Here is an 18,601-nt window from a genome sequence, read left to right on the forward strand (position 1 = left end):
ATTCTATTATTTCCATTATTTTTCCATGTATTTATTATTCTATTATTTCCATTATTTTTCATTTCTTTATTATTCTATTATTTCCATTATTTTTCCATGTATTTATTATTCTATTATTTCCATTATTTTTCCATTTCTTTATTATTCTATTATTTCCATTATTTTTCCATGTATTTATTATTCTATTATTTCCATTATTTTTCCATTTCTTTATTATTCTATTATTTCCATTATTTTTCCATGTATTTATTATTCTATTATTTCCATTATTTTTTCATGTATTTATTATTCTATTATTTCCATTATTTTTCCATGTATTTATTATTCTATTATTTCCATTATTTTTCCATGTATTTATTATTCTATTATTTCCATTATTTTTCCATGTATTTATTATTCTATTATTTCCATTATTTTTCCATGTATTTATTATTCTATTATTTCCATTATTTTTCCATGTATTTATTATTCTATTATTTCCATTATTTTTCCATGTATTTATTATTCTATTATTTCCATTATTTTTCCATGTATTTATTATTCTATTATTTCCATTATTTTTCCATGTATTTATTATTCTATTATTTCCATTATTTTTCCATTTCTTTATTATTCTATTATTTCCATTATTTTTCCATGTATTTATTATTCTATTATTTCCATTATTTTTCCATTTCTTTATTATTCTATTATTTCCATTATTTTTCCATGTATTTATTATTCTATTATTTCCATTATTTTTTCATGTATTTATTATTCTATTATTTCCATTATTTTTCCATGTATTTATTATTCTATTATTTCCATTATTTTTCCATGTATTTATTATTCTATTATTTCCATTATTTTTCCATGTATTTATTATTCTATTATTTCCATTATTTTTCCATGTATTTATTATTCTATTATTTCCATTATTTTTCCATGTATTTATTATTCTATTATTTCCATTATTTTTCCATGTATTTATTATTCTATTATTTCCATTATTTTTCCATTTCTTTATTATTCTATTATTTCCATTATTTTTCCATTTCTTTATTATTCTATTATTTCCATTATTTTTCCATTTCTTTATTATTCTATTATTTCCATTATTTTTCCATGTATTTATTATTCTATTATTTCCATTATTTTTCCATGTATTTATTATTCTATTATTTCCATTATTTTTCCATGTATTTATTATTCTATTATTTCCATTATTTTTCCATGTATTTATTATTCTATTATTTCCATTATTTTTCCATGTATTTATTATTCTATTATTTCCATTATTTTTGTATTTTTCCCTCTCAGTGACGCCATTATCCATGGCGCATGCGCGCTCATCGCGCACACGACTATAACGCTGTATTATTTCGCGCCTTTTCGTCTCCACGGCAACAATCCATCCTCCTCGGCGCTCTCCCTGACTCCCTGCGTCGGACGTCATCGGTGGGCGGGGATTAGGCTTCCAGTCCCGGATTTTTCAAAAGGGGCCAGGCGTGAGTAGCAGATTACCGCACAGCAGGAGGAGGAGGAGGAGGAGAGAGAGGGGGGAGGAGAGCGGAGGAGGGAGCAAATCAACGCCAGAGAGGAGAGATTCAAACACAAACAACTGGATGGGCACCGACCCATCAGCGCCGGACACCGACTCGTCGCCCGCCCAGCACTAGAGCCAGGCCGCAGCCCCGCGCCCTCCACTCAGCCCCCGCCAGCCGCCCTCAGCGCGTCCTCCTCGGGCCTGCCCTGTGCTCCGGCCCGCCTCACCTCTGGGTGGCTCCTGCTACGTTTCCCGCTCTTTCCCCCCTCTGAGTCTTCGCTGAGGCCTGAAGCTTCGTCATGTCCCGCTCCAACAGACAGAAGGAGTACAAGTGCGGGGACCTGGTGTTCGCCAAGATGAAGGGCTACCCGCACTGGCCTGCCCGGGTGAGTCCCCCTCCTCCTCCTCCGCCTGCCTCTTATGTAATGTGTGGAGCTGGCACTGGGCACGCTGGCCCTTGTAGTCCCACAGCACAGGCACATGGAGCCCAGACACATGGAGCCCAGACACATCCTGGTGACGTATTACTGCTTGGTCACACTGTGCATGCCATGTTACCCAGACCTGTTGCCTTCTCATGGTGGCCTCTAGATATTGGATGTGGCTGCTGGGACTTGTAGTTCCACGTTGGACTGCTCTGATCTATGGGGGTGTGTGGGTATCCTGTATAGGCCTTGCTGCTTGTTCACACGGTGCGTTCAGATGTATTGTCCCTAATAGTGGTTTGTATTTTGCTGGGACTTGTAGTTCTATATTGGCCTCAGCAATCCATGGAGTGTATTGAGCTCCTCTATATATTCCTGTGTATACTGTATATGTATACTGTATATGACTTGCTGCCTGTTCACACCTATGTCTCAGGTGCGTTCCTTACTGTATAGAGGTTTATAGTCTGCTGGGACTTGTAGTTCTGTATTGGCCTCAGCGATCTATGGAGTGTATTGATCTCCTCTCTCTCTCTATATATATTCCTGTATATACTGTATATGACTTGCTGCCTGTTCACACTTATGTCTCAGGTGTGTTCCTTACTGTATAGAGGTTTATATTCTGCTGGGACTTGTAGTTCTCGTCAGATCTGGGTGATAATAGATGAATGGGACCGGGTCGCCATGTGTAAACAGCGCCTTATAGTGTGACCTTGTGGCCATGCTGGGTGTTGTAGTTTCTGCCTGTTCATATGGAGTCCCGGACGTGAGTCCCTACTAGATGTTTGGCCTGTTCTGCTGGGACTTGTAGTTCTGTATTGGCCTCAGCGATCCATGGAGTGTATTGATCTCCTATATATATTCCTGTGTATATGTATACTGTATATATGCTGCCTGCTCACACCTATGTCTCAGGTGCGTTCCTTACTGTATAGAGGTTTATATTCTGCTGGGACTTGTAGTTCTGTATTGGTCACGGCGATCCATAGAGTGTATTGATCTCCTATATATATTCCTGTGTATATGTATACTGTATATATGCTGCCTGCTCACACCTATGTCTCAGGTGCGTTCCTTACTGTATAGAGGTTTATAGTCTGCTGGGACTTGTAGTTCTGTATTGGCCTCAGCGATCCATGGAGTGTATTGATCTCCTATATATATTCCTGTGTATATGTATACTGTATATATGCTGCCTGCTCACACCTATGTCTCAGGTGCGTTCCTTACTGTATAGAGGTTTATATTCTGCTGGGACTTGTAGTTCTGTATTGGTCACGGCGATCCATAGAGTGTATTGATCTCCTATATATATTCCTGTATATACTGTATATGACTTGCTGCCGCCTGTTCACTCCTATGTCTCAGGTGTGTTCCTTACTGTTCTGCTGGGACTTGTAGTTCTCCTCAGATCTGTGTGATAATAGATGAACGGGACCGTCTCGCCTTATAGTGCGGCCATGCTGGGTGTTGTAGTTCACACGTGACGTGAGTCCCTACTAGATGTTTGGCCTGTTGTGCTGGGACTTGTAGTTCTGTGTCTCTTACTTCTACATGGATGGAACGGGTGCAGGTACCTCAGGCTGATGGCGGGGGTCGGCTCCTGCCTCCAGGTTGTGCCCTTTGTGGGGCCATGTGTGCTCACATCTGGTGTCAGCGTGCTGCAGATAAGGAGCCATTACTGTAGGGTATCACATTACAGACCTGAGACAATGGGGGTGGGGTGTAAGCCACTGTTCACACGTGCAGGTTTGTTGATAAAGTTTTGGAGCCAAATCCAGGAGTGGAACAAAAATCCTCATCAATACCTCGTCCGTGTGAACGCTACGGTCAGGTCACTGTTTTTATTTTCAAAGGTGCACTTATATGTTTATTCCCGTGTTATTATCGATTTCCTGACGTGATAAAGTTTATTGAAAAAAAAAAAAATGCTCCAACTTAAAGGGATCACCCAGTTTTGTAGTATTGATGGTCTGTCCTTAGGGGTAGGTCATCGCTGTTAGATCTGTGAGGGTCCGATAGCCAGATCTGCTGTTGGGGGGGGGGGGGGGGGGGCGGTAATGTTTACCTGCTCACTGGCAATCCGAAGTGTAGTGGCGGCTTTCGGTACTGCAGCCGTCTCATTGAAGCTTGGCATGGAAACATTACTGGGGAGGGGTCTCGGCTCGCAGATTGAATATTAGTGACCTACTCTAAGGATGGGGCATCCGTACTGGAAACCGGGTAACCGTTTTAACCCCTGATGTACTGGTAGAAAGTGGAGACCAGAAACGGGGAAGAGTCCTTGCCGCTACCCAGTCTGTTAACGTGTGCCTCTTTGGGGTAGGCGGGCACGGTATTTGGCTTTTATTAGCAGGGGGGGGGGGGGGGGGTTTGTAATCTTTGGGTTCCCGATCTGACCTGTGGTTGGGGGGGGGGGGGGGATAAGTCTATGAAGCCGAGGGCTCGGTACATCGTGCAGCGGGCGAGATGGGTTTGTGCAGGGCCAAGATACAATATACTAAGCCGCAGGAGCTGACACTCTATGATGGCTGGAAGCGGTGGACTCTGTACCTGGTTACTCAGTGAGGGGTAGGGGGTGGGTGTCGGACCCTGATATTGATATCCTGTCGATCTGAACTGCAGTAACCTGGCTCGGCCACTAATGTATAGGGCGCCCTCTGCTTCCAGCACCAGCCATCCTATAGTACTCGGTCCAGCTATTGATGGCCATCATGAAAATAAATGCCTTTAATTTGTGGAACATTCCCTTTAACCCTTCTTATAAGCTAGATCTGGCCTCTCTATGTGGGGGAGGAGGGGTGCGAGGCTTCAGGGCTGAGCACTATTATAACCTGGCATCCAGGAATGGCACAGCTTGGGTGCCGTGACCCGGTCTCTTGGTGTTCCTATAGGGGGCACTGTTTTGCATGCACTCAATATAATGGATACCAGGTTTGGACTTGAGTGACCACTTTATGTTAGAGGCGGCTGCAGGCTATTTGTCCTGTGGTGCAGCAGTGCATGCTGGGTAATCCACTCTACAACTGCTCCTGTATAGCGATAACCAACTGTGTTTACCAAGGTCTCGGCCCTGGAGCGGGAATCTGGAAGCTATCCCAGCATGCCCTGGGGTGACCACATGTCCTGGGGAAACATGTGTCCCATAGGTACCACGCATAGCCTGTGCACAGGTGGAGATGAGGGGGAAGCGGCCATGTTTTTCTAATCCTTCCTTTATTTGAGACCTTGCCAAAACTCTTCCACCCTCGGCGAGGTCCAAGGTCCGTCCTGGGTGACTTTTAGCTCTATTTGGAAAGGTTCAGCCACGAAGCTGCAAGCTGTAGTAAAACAGGGCGGTGCGGCCGTCACTTGTAGGTTGTGAAGCCTCTGGGTCAGGCCCCTTCCTGGCCGCTCAGCGCCCTGCCATGTAATCTTACGTACGGCACTACAGTCAGGCCTGTTCTGCTGCGTGCACAAGGCTGCAGGTTTCATCTTTTGCAATGCAAGACATGTAAACTTGTCAGGGCTGTGAAATGACGCTGGGGTCATTGGAGTCGTTTTCACCCCCTTCTCCTATGTTACCTGGCTTTACTGCCCCACTCCTACCTGCAAACAATGGAGGTCAAGTGCAGGGTCTGATCATGTGATCTAAGCTCAGGATTGGTTCGGATCCCCCATGTTTGGCCCATAAAGAACCTAGGGGAAAGGTTTCCATTCTTCCATTGCGTCAGCCACTGGGTTCTTTATGGTCCTAACATGAGGGTTCGGGGCTGATCCTGACCCTGAGTCACATGATCTGAGCCCCCACCGGACCCCCAGCGTCATTTCACAGCCCTGACAAGTTTACATGTCTTGCATTGCAAAAGATGAAACCTGCACCCTTGTGCACGCAGCAGACCAGGGTTCCCATCCCGTTGTGGGTTTGCAGGTATGATGGATCATTATAGTGAATGCAGGGGGGGGGGGTCATGTCATGTGACCGACCCATCCTGAAAGCCTTAAAAAAAAAAAACCCTGAAGGAAGCGTTGACACTCCTTAGAGATCCCCTAATCCCCCCCATAGGTGTGCATGTGTATGGGGGGCTAGGAGGAATAGCCGGTGTCAGTTATTCTTTAGGGCTGGGCACTCGGCGACGTCGTCCGTCCCTCTGATGTTGTAAACTTGTCTGACAAGGCTCCGCTCCTTCTGCATTGTGATTATAGGTTTTATGGATCGTCCTATTTACAGACCCGGCCTGTTCTCTCCACGCTAGGCTTCCTATATATCCTGACCTCTGCACTACAAGTCCCAGCATGCTCCAGTCAGTCTGGTATATGTAGTGTTACAACAGCCGCAGTGCTGACGGTTGTTGTAACCTGACTCTGTATCCTTACCACATATACTATGGGGTGGTCTTGTTTTGCCTCGTCTGTGGCCCTCGTAGTGATGCAAGGTTGGCCAAGGAGCGACATCTGACTGCGATGAAATACTTGCTGACAGTTTCCACCTATAGGCCTAGGGCTTAGCCCATGGCTTCAGTGATCGTTGCCTCCCTCTGACTGTCTCCCCTTGTCTCAGTGATGATCAAGTATCGCGCTTAGAGGGGTCATGACTTCCGGTCACAGGTTTGAGCCTCTCTTCTTCACTGACTGTTTCCTTCACTCCTCTTCTTCTCTCCATCTTGCATTTTTCTCACCTGTTTCTTCAGCTCAGTCCTTGTCCGGTTTGGTCTTCCCCAGTGATCGCAAGATTATGAGATCTGAGGGCCATCGTGATATAAGATGGAGGTGTGGGTGGTGTCATCAGGACACTCGGGCTGTAATCCTGTTACCGCTGGAGGATCAGCCAGCCTGTGATATTCGGGGTCATGTTCTGGGCCGGCGGCGGGGTTATGCTTTGTGTATGTAAAGAGCTTAGAGGATTCCCAGGAATGCACAATGTGGCTGGTGGAGGGGGGCGCTGCGAGCCCCGATACATGTGCAGCCAAGCTGACAGCTCACTATGGTGTGTGTGCACTGTGTCAGAATAACATGGATTGAGCACAGTCATCCAGGATTATCTGCCGCTGGCCTCCCGCCACTCTTATCTGTCATAGATTGGCAGCCGCCCCAGCTCTGGGAGAGCAGACATGTCTTATCCTCTATGGAGGAGGCCTCACAATAACGTGTACACACTGATCATATAATGGCTATGTCAGGATACATGTACAGGACGAGGCGCTCGGTGTCCCTATAGTAATGGTACGAGTTACCACATTGCAGCCGTTTATGACTGCTCTTTCCACGTTCCTCTTCCTGCTTGTGGTTTTTGTCTTCTGATAGTGGTATATAGTATAATGCAATATATATAGATCATATTATATATATTTAATATAATATACACCAGTACAGACCTGTTCACGCTGCTAGGCTTGTTACCAGCTCGGGTTCACGACAAGTCATTGGGCCTTGTTTAGTCTCTTGTCGTCCCCCCCCATATACACTCTGCACATACTTGGGATGACTTGTAAGAGCTATACGTCTTGGCTTGTAGCTCTGCCATGTTGGGCTGTCTCCTTAGCTTGTAGCTCTGCCATGTTGGGCTGTCGCCTTAGCTTGTAGCTCTGCCATGTTGGGCTGTTGCCTTGGCTTGTAGCTTTGCCCCGTTGGGCTGTCGCCTTAGCTTGTAGCTCTGCCATGTTGGGCTGTCGCCTTGGCTTGTAGCTCTGCCATGTTGGGCTGTCGCCTTAGCTTGTAGCTCTGCCATGTTGGGCTGTCGCCTTGGCTTGTAGCTCTGCCATGTTGGGCTGTCGCCTTGGCTTGTAGCTTTGCCCCGTTGGGCTGTCGCCTTAGCTTGTAGCTCTGCCACGTTGGGCTGTCTCCTTAGCTTGTAGCTCTGCCACGTTGGGCTGTCTCCTTAGCTTGTAGCTCTGCCATGTTGGGCTGTCTCCTTAGCTTGTAGCTCTGCCATGTTGGGCTGTCTCCTTAGCTTGTAGCTCTGCCATGTTGGGCTGTCGCCTTAGCTTGTAGCTCTGCCATGTTGGGCTGTCGCCTTAGCTTGTAGCTCTGCCATGTTGGGCTGTCGCCTTGGCTTGTAGCTTTGCCCCGTTGGGCTATTGCGTTGGTGTGTAGCTCTGCCATGTTGGGCTGGCGCCTTGGCGTGTATCTCTGCCACATTGTAGTTCTGTGTTTTAAGAAGTTGATGCCCCTGTGCAGTGAACAGACCAGGCCTAGACCACTCGATGGATCTCGCCCTCCTTGCTTTCCTCTCTGCCGTCCATGTCGCGCCCCGTACCTCCTCCTCTATACAATCACGTTCCTCTGTTGTATTTCAGACGCCTGTAGCTCTTTTTGTTTGACAGCGGCTCCCGAGGAAACCCTGTGGAGGCTTCTCAGATTTTCTGGCATCTTTGCCCTAGTTTAGACATTTGCAGAAAAAAAAAGGTATCTGCATTTTGGGGAGGGAATATGGGGGGGGGGGGGTCTGTGAGTCCCTGCAGCCGCTCCTGTCACGGAGGGTGGGGAATGTCTACCTGTAGAGGAATCCTCGGGCCCATCTCATACCCTGGAGAGACAGGAGACCACCAGCTACAGTTAGGGGGCTTTTGCTTGGTTTATGTTAGTGATTGGCGTTGAGTCCAGGGCCTTCTCTCTGGCAGTTTTGCAGCATTGCAGCACACCTCACTTTACTGCAGGGTGCAATTGTCAGCCCGTGAAAGGGGACGTCTACACCAGAAGTGATCCATGCTAATCTTTGAGCTTTGGTGTATCCTCTTTGTTATGTATGGCCTTTGCTGCCCCTATAGTTTGGCCCTTATAGAGGCGGCCGTGTGGTCACATGACACACCGAGCTATTAAAGGAGGCTGAGTATAGACAGTCGGGGTGTAGCACCGTGTCTGCCCTGCCAATTATCACAGTTTGGTTTACACCCAGGTTTACCTTAGTAATTATAAGAGGTATTATTATAGGCAATGTACTATGATGGACGCCCGGGCCCTCACCGGCTCCTCACCATTAACATAGTTGTAGATTAATGTGCAAGCAGGTCCGTCTGGGGCTCCCCTGGGGCTGGGGCTTGATGCCGCTTGCAATCTGGTTGCATAAGCAAGTGTGCACCTTCCTGAGGTATAGGAAGGGGTTAACCAATGCCGAGTCGCGTATATTTGCTGGGTCGGGGCAGGTTATGGCAGCACAGGCAGACTCTGGCACGGCTTTGCTCTTGTATTTGTGTCCCAGGTGGATCTATAAATGTGCGCACACCCCTCAGGATTACATGTCAGCACTGGAGCCCGGGCCAGCATGACTCTGCACTCCGGCCTGCTGTCTACATGTCATCTGCAGGGCCTGGAAGGAAAGCCACAGAGGCCTATTATGTAATGCAAGCCGTCTGCAGAGCACGTTCCTGCTCCGGTCAGCCATCTCTGTTCACATGTCCACAATCCCTCACTATCTAGATGCCAGCAGATATTTGCTTCCCTGCCTACTACTATGTCGCCCTGTGGGCGTTCAGCGGCACATGTGGTCTTCGTGACCCGCACCCACGTGCTGCCGCCATCCTCACACAATAAAGTTTGTGTTCTGCGCTTTCTGGAGGCCTTTGTGGCGTATTATCGGTCAGGTCAGGGCAGCGTCTTCCCCCCACAGACGGGGAATATAGGGATGACCTACCGTACATCACAATGGCCTGATATGTAAAAGGTTAAGCGTGGCAGCCATCTTTACTATGCCCCTTGCGTGCGGGTTCAGGGACCAGGCTCGACGACGGCAGTCAGACCAGCTGATCAGTTTGGGGCCCAGGTGTCGGCCCGCTCACATCGACTATCTTTATAGGTCATCTGGGGCCTAAAAAACCCTACACGTCGAGATAACCGTTTCCCATTTGGATGCTTTGCAGTTCAGGGTTAAGGGTTGGGTACGCTTAACCCATTGTATTCTGTGGTGTAAAGTGATTGCTGGGAACGTCACCTCCGTTATTGGATATTTAGGACGCGTCTGGTGTTATAGGGATAACCCAGTAGCTTTCAGATATGACTACTAGGACCCTGAGGATGGGGGGTCCTGTTCCTGTGTGCGAATGGAGCAGCCGGGGATGGGGTGGGGGCTGACAAGCAGATAGGGGAGGGGGGAGGTGAGCGCTCTGAGATTACTGTGCTGTCTATCTTCAGCTTTTCTCACTTATCAGCCGGTTTAATTGAATTTGGCTGATAAGGGCTGAGATAAGGAGGCCGTTACCTCTGTATGTAATGCAAGCTGACTCAAATCCAGACATGCTATATCAATTTCTACATCAGCTTTATACTGTGGTAATGCATTTACAACCAATCCCTCATTACTGACTACAAACATAGCAGATAGCAAGTGAAACCCTGCCCACCAATGTGCCGAGAAATCCAGGAAGTGCAGAGAGCACAGAACCTGCAGGCGGCAGAACAAGAGTTATGGGTATACCCCTTTAACCAATTGCTTCTCTGTCCTAATACTTGGTGTCTCCTTTTCCCCTCCAGATCGATGAAGTCCCAGAACCCGCAGCAAAGTCCTCTGCTAATAAGTACCAAGTCTTCTTCTTCGGGACACACGAGACGTGAGTATTGTGGGGTGATGACGACATAAAGCGAGGCGGGCCGTGACCCCATCCTAATAATCATTGTCCTACAGGGCATACCTGGGTCCTAAAGACATCTTCCCCTATGAGGAGACCAAGGAGAAGTTTGGCAAAGCGAACAAGAGGAAAGGTTTCAGCGAGGGACTCTGGGAAATTGAGAATAATCCCACAGTAAAAGCTTCAGGATATCAGGTATTGTGCGGGAACCCTTGTACGTCTTCTGTGGTGTTTATCTAATGTCAGTAATAACCTACATACACGTCTTATCCTCCTCAGCCTTCTCGGAAGAGAGGTTCAAAAGGTGCAGGACGCGGAGGCAGTAAAGATGGAGACAAGGTACAGACATGTGCTAGATATACAAGAAATAATTCTCCACTAGGGGGCAGCACTCGTTCTTACAGTCTCCTGCCTTCTCGTTATTAGGCGACACCAAAGAAAAGCTCAGAAGGGGATGCCGCTGCCGAAGAGGAGGAGGAGGAAGATGATGAGGAAGAGGAAGAAAAGCCTGAAGGAGACGGCGAGAAGAAAGGGAACGATGGCAGCAGCGATGAGGAGGGGAAGCTGGTGATCGATGAGCAGTCTAAGGAGAAGGGAGACAAGGCAGCGTCCAAGCGGAAAGCAGAGGATGCCGCAGAGGTGCGTTCTATATAGCTAGCCGTATAGGATCTGTGCTGTGTACAACATATTCAGGACTTTAAAGGGATCCTATCATTAATATCACATTTTTTTTTCTCGATCACACGTAGGAATAGCCTTAAGAAAGGCTATTCTTCTCCTACCTTTAGATGTCTTCTCCGCGTCGCCATTCGGTAGAAATCCCGGTTTTTGTTGGTATGCAAATGAGTACTCTCACAGCACTGGGGGCGTCCCCAATGCTACGAGAGAACTCTCCAACGACACCTCCCTTATCTTCTGGAACGCCCCTCTCCCTGTGTTGTCTTCTGTCCTGGGTTTCAATCTTCTAGGCCTCGGGCAGAGCAGACTGTGCATGCCTGGCCACAAGAAAATGGCTGCTTACACGGTAAGCTGGTGTAAGCGGCCATTTTCTTGTGGCCTGTGGGCATCCGCTGTCAGCTCTGCCTGAGGCTTGTAAGTTTGACCGCCTGCACAGGGAGAGGCCGTTCCTGAAGAAGATGGAGGCGGCGCTGGAGAGTTCTCTCGCAGCATTGTGGACGCCCCCAGTGCTGCGAGAGAACTCATTTGCATACCGGCGAAAACTGGGATTTCTACAGAACGGCAGCGCGGAGAAGACATCTAAAGGTAGGAGAAGAATAGCCTTTCTTAAGATTATTCCTACCTGTGATCGAGAAAAAAATGTGATTTAATGGTAGGATCCCTTTAAAAGGTTGTCTAAGACTAGACCTATCCAGTATGCTTGTCTAGGTTGGCATCCATAGTGTGAGGTGAATGGGACTGAAATGCAAAACCAGTCTCAGCCTATGTACAGCTGTGGATGTTTTCACACATACTCCTATTTATAACCTTGAACATCCCCCTTTTAAAAGGAGTTTTTCAGAACTTCTATATTGACATCCCATCCTAAGGGTAAGTCGTCAGTGTCTGGTCATTGCAATACCAAGTACAGCCACTGTAATATGTGTGGCGACGCGCGTGGTATTCAGTGAAGAAGCCACCGCACACAAAGGCTGCAAACTCTTCAGCTGATCTTACTGCGAATATATTGATAACTCCTGAAAAACCCCTTTAAACATTCGTGGCCTATGTTGGGGTTTGTATAGGACAGGGCTATAGCCATCCATAAAGAGGGGCTCAGCGCTCTCTATAGACTGCACCACTGTAGATCCATGATGGAAGTTCCCTTCTCTCCGCAGAGCTCTCCTAAAAGAGTCAAGGCAGACGAAGAGCAGGAAGATGACAAATCTGAGAACAAGGAGCCTGCGAAAGAGGAGGCCAAGCAGACGCCGGAGGCGAAAAAAGACGACAACAGCGAGCCTGCCGCAACGGAGGATCTAAAAGCAGAGGAGAAAGCGGAGGAGAAATCAGTCATAGAAGAAACCAGTAACAAAGAGACAAGGTAGGAAATAAGTCACGGGATACGGATATAAAGGGAAGATCAGCTCAGAGGTGTAATATCAGGGGTGGCCACTGCTAGAAGGGTGGAGCTGTCTATCTGAAATGGGTCACTATACTCCATTTATATATACTATATACCCTAGGTATACGACTGCTCCTATTCAAGTGACTGTAGTTCCATGTGTCGCTGCTACAATGTACAGGGCTCTATATACAGTGTAGTAGTGACACCTAGAACTGCAGCCCCCTCCCATACAGGGCTGTTTCTGGCCGTATACCAAGTATATGGCTTTTGGTATTGTACCCTGGCCAACCCCTTAAAGGGATTCTACCACTAAAACACTTTTTTTTTTTCTAGTTACCACGTCGGAATAGCCTTTAAAAAGGCTATTCGTCTCTTACCTGTGGAAGTGCTCTCCGCCGCGCCGTTCGTTCAAAATACCGGTTTGTACCGGTATGCTAATTAGTTCTCTCGCAGCGATGGGGGCGTCCCCATTGCAGCTCGAAAACCGACTGCAGCGCCGCCTCTCTGGTCTTCGGTGTCCTCCCCTTGCCTCTTCGGCGTCTGTCGGACGCCTGCGCAGTATGCTCTCTGTTCGGCGAAGATTGCCGAACGTACTGCGCATGCGCAAAATTGCGGTCCCAGCCATAGTGCGGGCACCGCACTTTCGCGCATGCGCAGTACGTTCGGCAATCTTCGCCGAACAGAGAGCATACTGCGCAGGCGTCCGACAGACGCCGAAGAGGCAAGGGGAGGACACCGAAGACCAGAGAGGCGGCGCTGCGGTCTGTTTTCGAGCTGCAATGGGGACGCCCCCATCGCTGCGAGAGAACTAATTAGCATACCGGTACAAACCGGTATTTTGAACGAACGGCGCGGCGGAGAGCACTTCCACAGGTAAGAGACGAATAGCCTTTTTAAAGGCTATTCCGACGTGGTAACTAGAAAAAAAAGTGTTTTAGTGGTAGAATCCCTTTAAGATACTGATGCCCTTAGGACAGGTCATCCATATCTGATCGGTGGCGGTTCCACATCCTGGACCCCCCACTTATCAGTAAAGAATCCGCCACGGCCCCCTCCCATCTGATACGTCTGACCTCTCCTATAGTGCAATCCCGGATCTATACGTTCTATGTAGCTCTTATCCTATATCTTTCTCTTTTGCAGCTAAAATGAGTTTCCCCCTCCCCTCCTGACTGGGCAGAATCCCGACGACCTTTTTCCTATACGGGGTGACGTGGGTGCTTCAAAGAAAAAGAAAAAAAATACTTTGAAAAGAGAGAAAAAAAAAATAAAATATGGGGAACGAACCTTTCACCTTCATCTTCATCATCCGTTTGGTTCCATCTGCAACCCAAGCAAGAAAATGTCATGTGTCCGAGAAGAGATCGGGGGGCTTTGTACGCGGAGGAAAGGGAGATAAACTCTATGGCCGTCTGCTAGCGCTGGATGTGTCCCTGCCCCGAGCCGCCATGACACCCGCCGAGCCCTCCTGGTCTAAGGTTTTATTCTCATTAGGGTTTTTAATGGTATTATTGTGCTGATTTTAACCCTTGCAACCTTCTGGAAGATTCCTCCATAGATAGATAGATGTATATTTTTCCCATTACTCTTCACAAGATCAGATCTAGTGTAATCGTCTTAAAGGGATTTTCTAGGATTTGGTTATTGGTGATCCACCAATGTGTGAGCGTCTGACACCCGGGATACCCATCTGGTGGCTCGGGTCAGCACTGAATATGGTATTGCAGCTCAGTCCCATTGGCTCGAATGGGACTGAGCTGTTGCTATACTATAGAACGACATAGTACTCAAGAGCGCTGCAGTCTATTTAGCCGACGGACCCCCCCCCCCCCCCCCCCCCCCCCCCCCACCTCCTATTGGCCTGTCCTGTCAGTATGTAAGTCCCAAAAATATTCTTTACCTGCCTAGGACCACCATTGGTGGTGTCTTCCACCAGAACAGTCACAGCTCCTTACACCGTGTAGCGGTCACGTGCGGTACTGCAGTAAAGTGAATGATAATGTTGCAGTACCGGTCATTGCCACTATACGATATATGGAGCTGTGGCGGCCCATAGCAGGTATCATTGGATAGGGATAGGTCATGGGTATGACGGCCAATGATCACAGGCGGCCGCTGCTATGTGACTCTTAAAGTCCTGGGAAATCCCTTTAAGTGTTACCCTGCTCCGTTTTCTGTCCCCACATGTCAGCCATCTTTTTGTTTTTGCCCTCCCTCCACTGGCTGCACCAAAGATGTCCCCCCTCCCCCTTCAGTGGTAGCTTGCTTCTGACAATTCATCTAGAGTTATAAATATTATATATACAGGGTGGACCATACCACTATTTTACCCCCCCCTTCCCCCTATTAGAGCCTTTAGATGAGCGGCCCCCAACCTGAAGCTTGGCAGCTGTTGTCTAACTACATATCACAGTATGTCCTCTGTCGGGGCATGCTGGGAGTTGTAGTCCTGCAACAACTATGCCCCCTCCCCCCCCCTACTTTAGCCATCCCGCAGTGTATAAAGGAGACGCTTTTAACCTGTTATGTATTATTTTTTTTTATTTTTTTATCATGTGACCTTTAAAACTGGATATGTGTCTGTTGTGTATCAGTTTTTTTTAATGTCTTCATTTCGGCGCCTCCTCCATCTTCTCGCTTTGCTTCCTGCTGCAAAGTGTCGCAGCTTCGGGAAAGCCTAGGAGACCACATAAAAAACGAAAGTAAAACCTGGACTTGTTTAGTACCCTTTGTATACTCTGTGTGTATATATTTACTTCTCTGTGGGATATATAAAGGAATAGTCTGCTGTAACAGAATGAACACTACGTGTACCGCGCCCCGTACGTTGGAGTAGCTGGTGGCCCCGTGTTCCTATATCGGTCCCTCCAGGACCTCCGATAACTTCTAGGCCTAGTCCGCTTAGGTTCTGGGTCAGCCATGAAGATATTTATGGTGTACCTAGGTCAAAAAAAAGGGGGTCCCCGACCCTTATCCTACCTGAATAGAGAGGGGGGGGGATACGCTGTGCACGGCGCCCTCTATGGTAGGTAACGGAGAGAGTGCCGAACATGCACAGCTACCACATAGGTACGGAGCGTCAGCCATGTTTCACTATTACGGCTGCAACCCCTGTATAGAAGTGCGTTGCGTTGCATCCTCACGTTCCTCACTTCATTTAGACAGCGAGTTAAAAAGCTCCGTTGCAGCGAGTGGCGTCACGTTCCCAATCACTAGCGTTGCCTCTTTGGAGTTCTGGACCATCAGAGGTGACCTACAGAGGCTGAGTTGCAGTTTTCAGGCGGACGTTGCGATGGAGACTCTGGTGCAGGTGGGAACGTGGCTGGAGCGGGACTGAGCCGCAATACCAAGCGAAGCCACTATACAGTGTACGGCGCTGTGCTCGGTAGGACGTGAAGAGGCCACAGTGCTCTTCTGAATGCTGTGATCTCAATGGGTATCTGACCCCGGCCGATCGGATATAGGTGACTCGCGAAGGATCGGTCATCCTGGGAAGAAACCGATAACGTTGCCATTACTGTCTCTGGATAGAACCGGCGTATGGAGATCACTGCTTAGTCTGAGGGTGGGGCTCAACATGTTATATTGTAGCCGAGGCAAAGGGGGAGAAGCTCCTGCTGCAGCCAGGTGACAAGTAAGAGAAGGGAAGACATGGCTCCTCTCCTGAGACCGCCAAGTAGGAGGGAGTGAGGCTTCTATCTTATTAGTGTTCCTTTAACCTTTGTAAGTCAAGACCTGAAACAGCGCCACTTGTGGCCAGATCCAGTATCGCAGCTCAGCCCTAGTCAAGTCCATGTGGCAATGGTGACCCTATTTGTGCAAGAAAGCCGCCACCTCCAATGGAGTAGGAGATATCCAAATTATATGCAGCCCGCTGTTATATTTTACCGGTTCCCCTCTCCCGCTGTCGCAGTGGAAGCGTCTTAACAAAACCACCCAGCCTAAAAACCTATCTGCAGCTCATTCTGCAATGCATTATGGGTCTTGGGTCCTAAAGGGGCTGACGTCAGGTTTTTCAATATTTAGTCACAAGACTGCCTCCCCCCCTCCCCCCACATTCACAGCATCTGTCATCCCATCCTCACTTATAAAGGGTTGCAGCCCAAAACCGGACAGGACCCCTCACATCACGCGGCTACTCGCATTATGGAATGGAAAAGAGAGTAATTTTGTAGCTAATGTTTTTAATAAAAATTTAAAAAAAAATCTCCAAAAAAATACAATTTACCCAGAAGATTCCTTTCTAGTTCATTTTCTAGCTAGTTTTATATTTTGTCCCCTCCCCCTCGCCCACGTCAGTCTCCTCCTCCCCCCTACCCAATCTTGCTATGTGATGTAATCATTAAATTTGTAACATATGCAGAGAATTACTTTCCCTCCATTTTTTTTTTTCTTCCTCCTCCTCCTGGTTTTGCGGTTGTGATGAAAGCGATTGTTAAAATTTTAGCTTTTGGTATAGTTCTGAAAACTGTAGACTGCAGATCTTTTGGACAAACAGATTATTATTAAAAAATAATAAAAAGAAATCTGTCTCGTGGACGTTTTTACTGCGTGACTTTCTTGTGTGGGGGGGTCAACCTCAATTAGAGATGAGGCCGTTTCAAATAGCACGCACCCATAGGAATGAATGGACGTGGCCGGCATGCAGGGGGTTAAGCGGCCAGCCGCCGGCAAAGTCTGCCTGCCGGCCGCTTCCATTCATTCCTATGGGTGCGTGCTATTTGAAACAGCCGTTTTGAATAGTACTCGATCATCTCTAGTCTCAATGGATTATCAATAGCCACATCCACCTTTGTGCAACTTTGTGACCAAACTTTTTTTTTTTTTTTTTTCTTGAAAACATTTGCACCTAAAACTCCTATTCAATCTTACATTCGCACACACAACACCTATAATAAAATAGATTAAAGTGTACACAATTTATATACACCGCAAACCTCAACTACAAGAGCTTGGACTCTCAAAAACACTGATACAGAAGACAAGCAGGATTTTTCTGTTATTCACTAATCTGTTAATCTATATCGCATCTAGCAAACTGTGACACCAAAGTCTAACTTTTTTTGGGATTGAACAGCATACCATATATAAAAACACAACTTAATATTTCATACATACAACCATCTTCATGCAACTTTGCTGCAGAGATTACAAGCATAAATTGTAATTTTCCACTACTTTGAGACCAAGCAATCGCTTTCTGTAAACAAAATGTGCTCTCTAAAAGAAAAAAAAAACAAAACTGCTAGATGTGAGGAATTCATACGCACGCATGTGTATATATATATATATATATATATATATATATATATATATATCCGATAAAGTTGGGGCCGAAATGACTTGGAGGATCGCTTAGTCCAAACCTGAGACGAAACAAATCTTCAGAGGTTCCTCTATCTCCAGTGATTATTTATGTTCTCAATAACCTGAGACCATAAGGCCACGTGCACAGAGGCAGATCTATGATGGAGGAGTCCCCGTCTCCTTGTGGCATCAGACCACAATGGTACAAGCGCCAGGAAATATGGCTGAAATCCAACCTGTATTCACCCATGTGCAGGAGGTCATTATAACTGTGTGACAGGAGCCTGTCTAGCCATCAGCAGTAATTGTGATAGGAGCTTGTGCCCAAGTTCTGATAACTGAGGCTGTGTCTTCTGGAGAGAACAGAGACTTGTCATTCCCAGCCCATCGCAACGAGGTGACCCGACCCCAGTGGAAGAGAAGGCTACATGGTCTCGGCAGTCACCCAGATGGCCAGAAGAGGACACCAGTGGAGCCCAGTAGAGGTCAGGGAAGGTCAGTATAAGTGTTTGGTTCCACGTCTACACTTCTTATACTCTTGGGTCTTGAGAGAGCTGATTTCAGGAGGCCATCTTGGATCAGCTATATAGGAGCACCCTTTGCACTTGCGAGGCCAGAAAAGGATAAAATAGCTGCTTATTCCGTAGTGTTTGGGCATTTTTGATATATGGCCACCCCCTTTAAGTAACCCCATCCCTCACGATGCCCCTTTCTATATGGATCAGGAGCCGCCATGTTT

At 47.3% G+C, this 18,601-nt stretch overlaps 1 protein-coding gene across 1 annotated transcript; it reads left to right on the forward strand.

Moving 5' to 3' along the window:
* Positions 1 to 1,513: 1,513 nt before the first annotated feature.
* HDGF (heparin binding growth factor) lies at positions 1,514 to 17,051 on the forward strand. The gene is made up of 7 exons (XM_075283236.1): positions 1,514 to 1,911; positions 10,399 to 10,475; positions 10,550 to 10,688; positions 10,773 to 10,832; positions 10,920 to 11,132; positions 12,329 to 12,531; positions 13,699 to 17,051. The coding sequence occupies exons 1-7, from the start codon at positions 1,825 to 1,827 to the stop codon at positions 13,700 to 13,702; spliced, it is 783 nt and encodes a 260-aa protein (XP_075139337.1). The 5' UTR covers positions 1,514 to 1,824; the 3' UTR covers positions 13,703 to 17,051.
* The last annotated feature ends 1,550 nt before the right edge of the window (positions 17,052 to 18,601 follow it).

Source organism: Leptodactylus fuscus, chromosome 7, assembly GCF_031893055.1.
Source record: "Leptodactylus fuscus isolate aLepFus1 chromosome 7, aLepFus1.hap2, whole genome shotgun sequence".
Classification (NCBI taxonomy): domain Eukaryota; kingdom Metazoa; phylum Chordata; class Amphibia; order Anura; family Leptodactylidae; genus Leptodactylus; species Leptodactylus fuscus.

Excerpts from the sequence above, each read along its gene's own strand:
- HDGF (XM_075283236.1), top strand. The coding sequence starts at position 1,825 with ATGTCCCGCTCCAACAGACAGAAGGAGTACAAGTGCGGGGACCTGGTG. Across the intron at positions 10,476-10,549 it reads TTCTTCGGGACACACGAGAC|GGCATACCTGGGTCCTAAAG; the intron begins GTGAGTATTGTG and ends ATTGTCCTACAG. Across the intron at positions 10,689-10,772 it reads TAAAAGCTTCAGGATATCAG|CCTTCTCGGAAGAGAGGTTC; the intron begins GTATTGTGCGGG and ends TATCCTCCTCAG.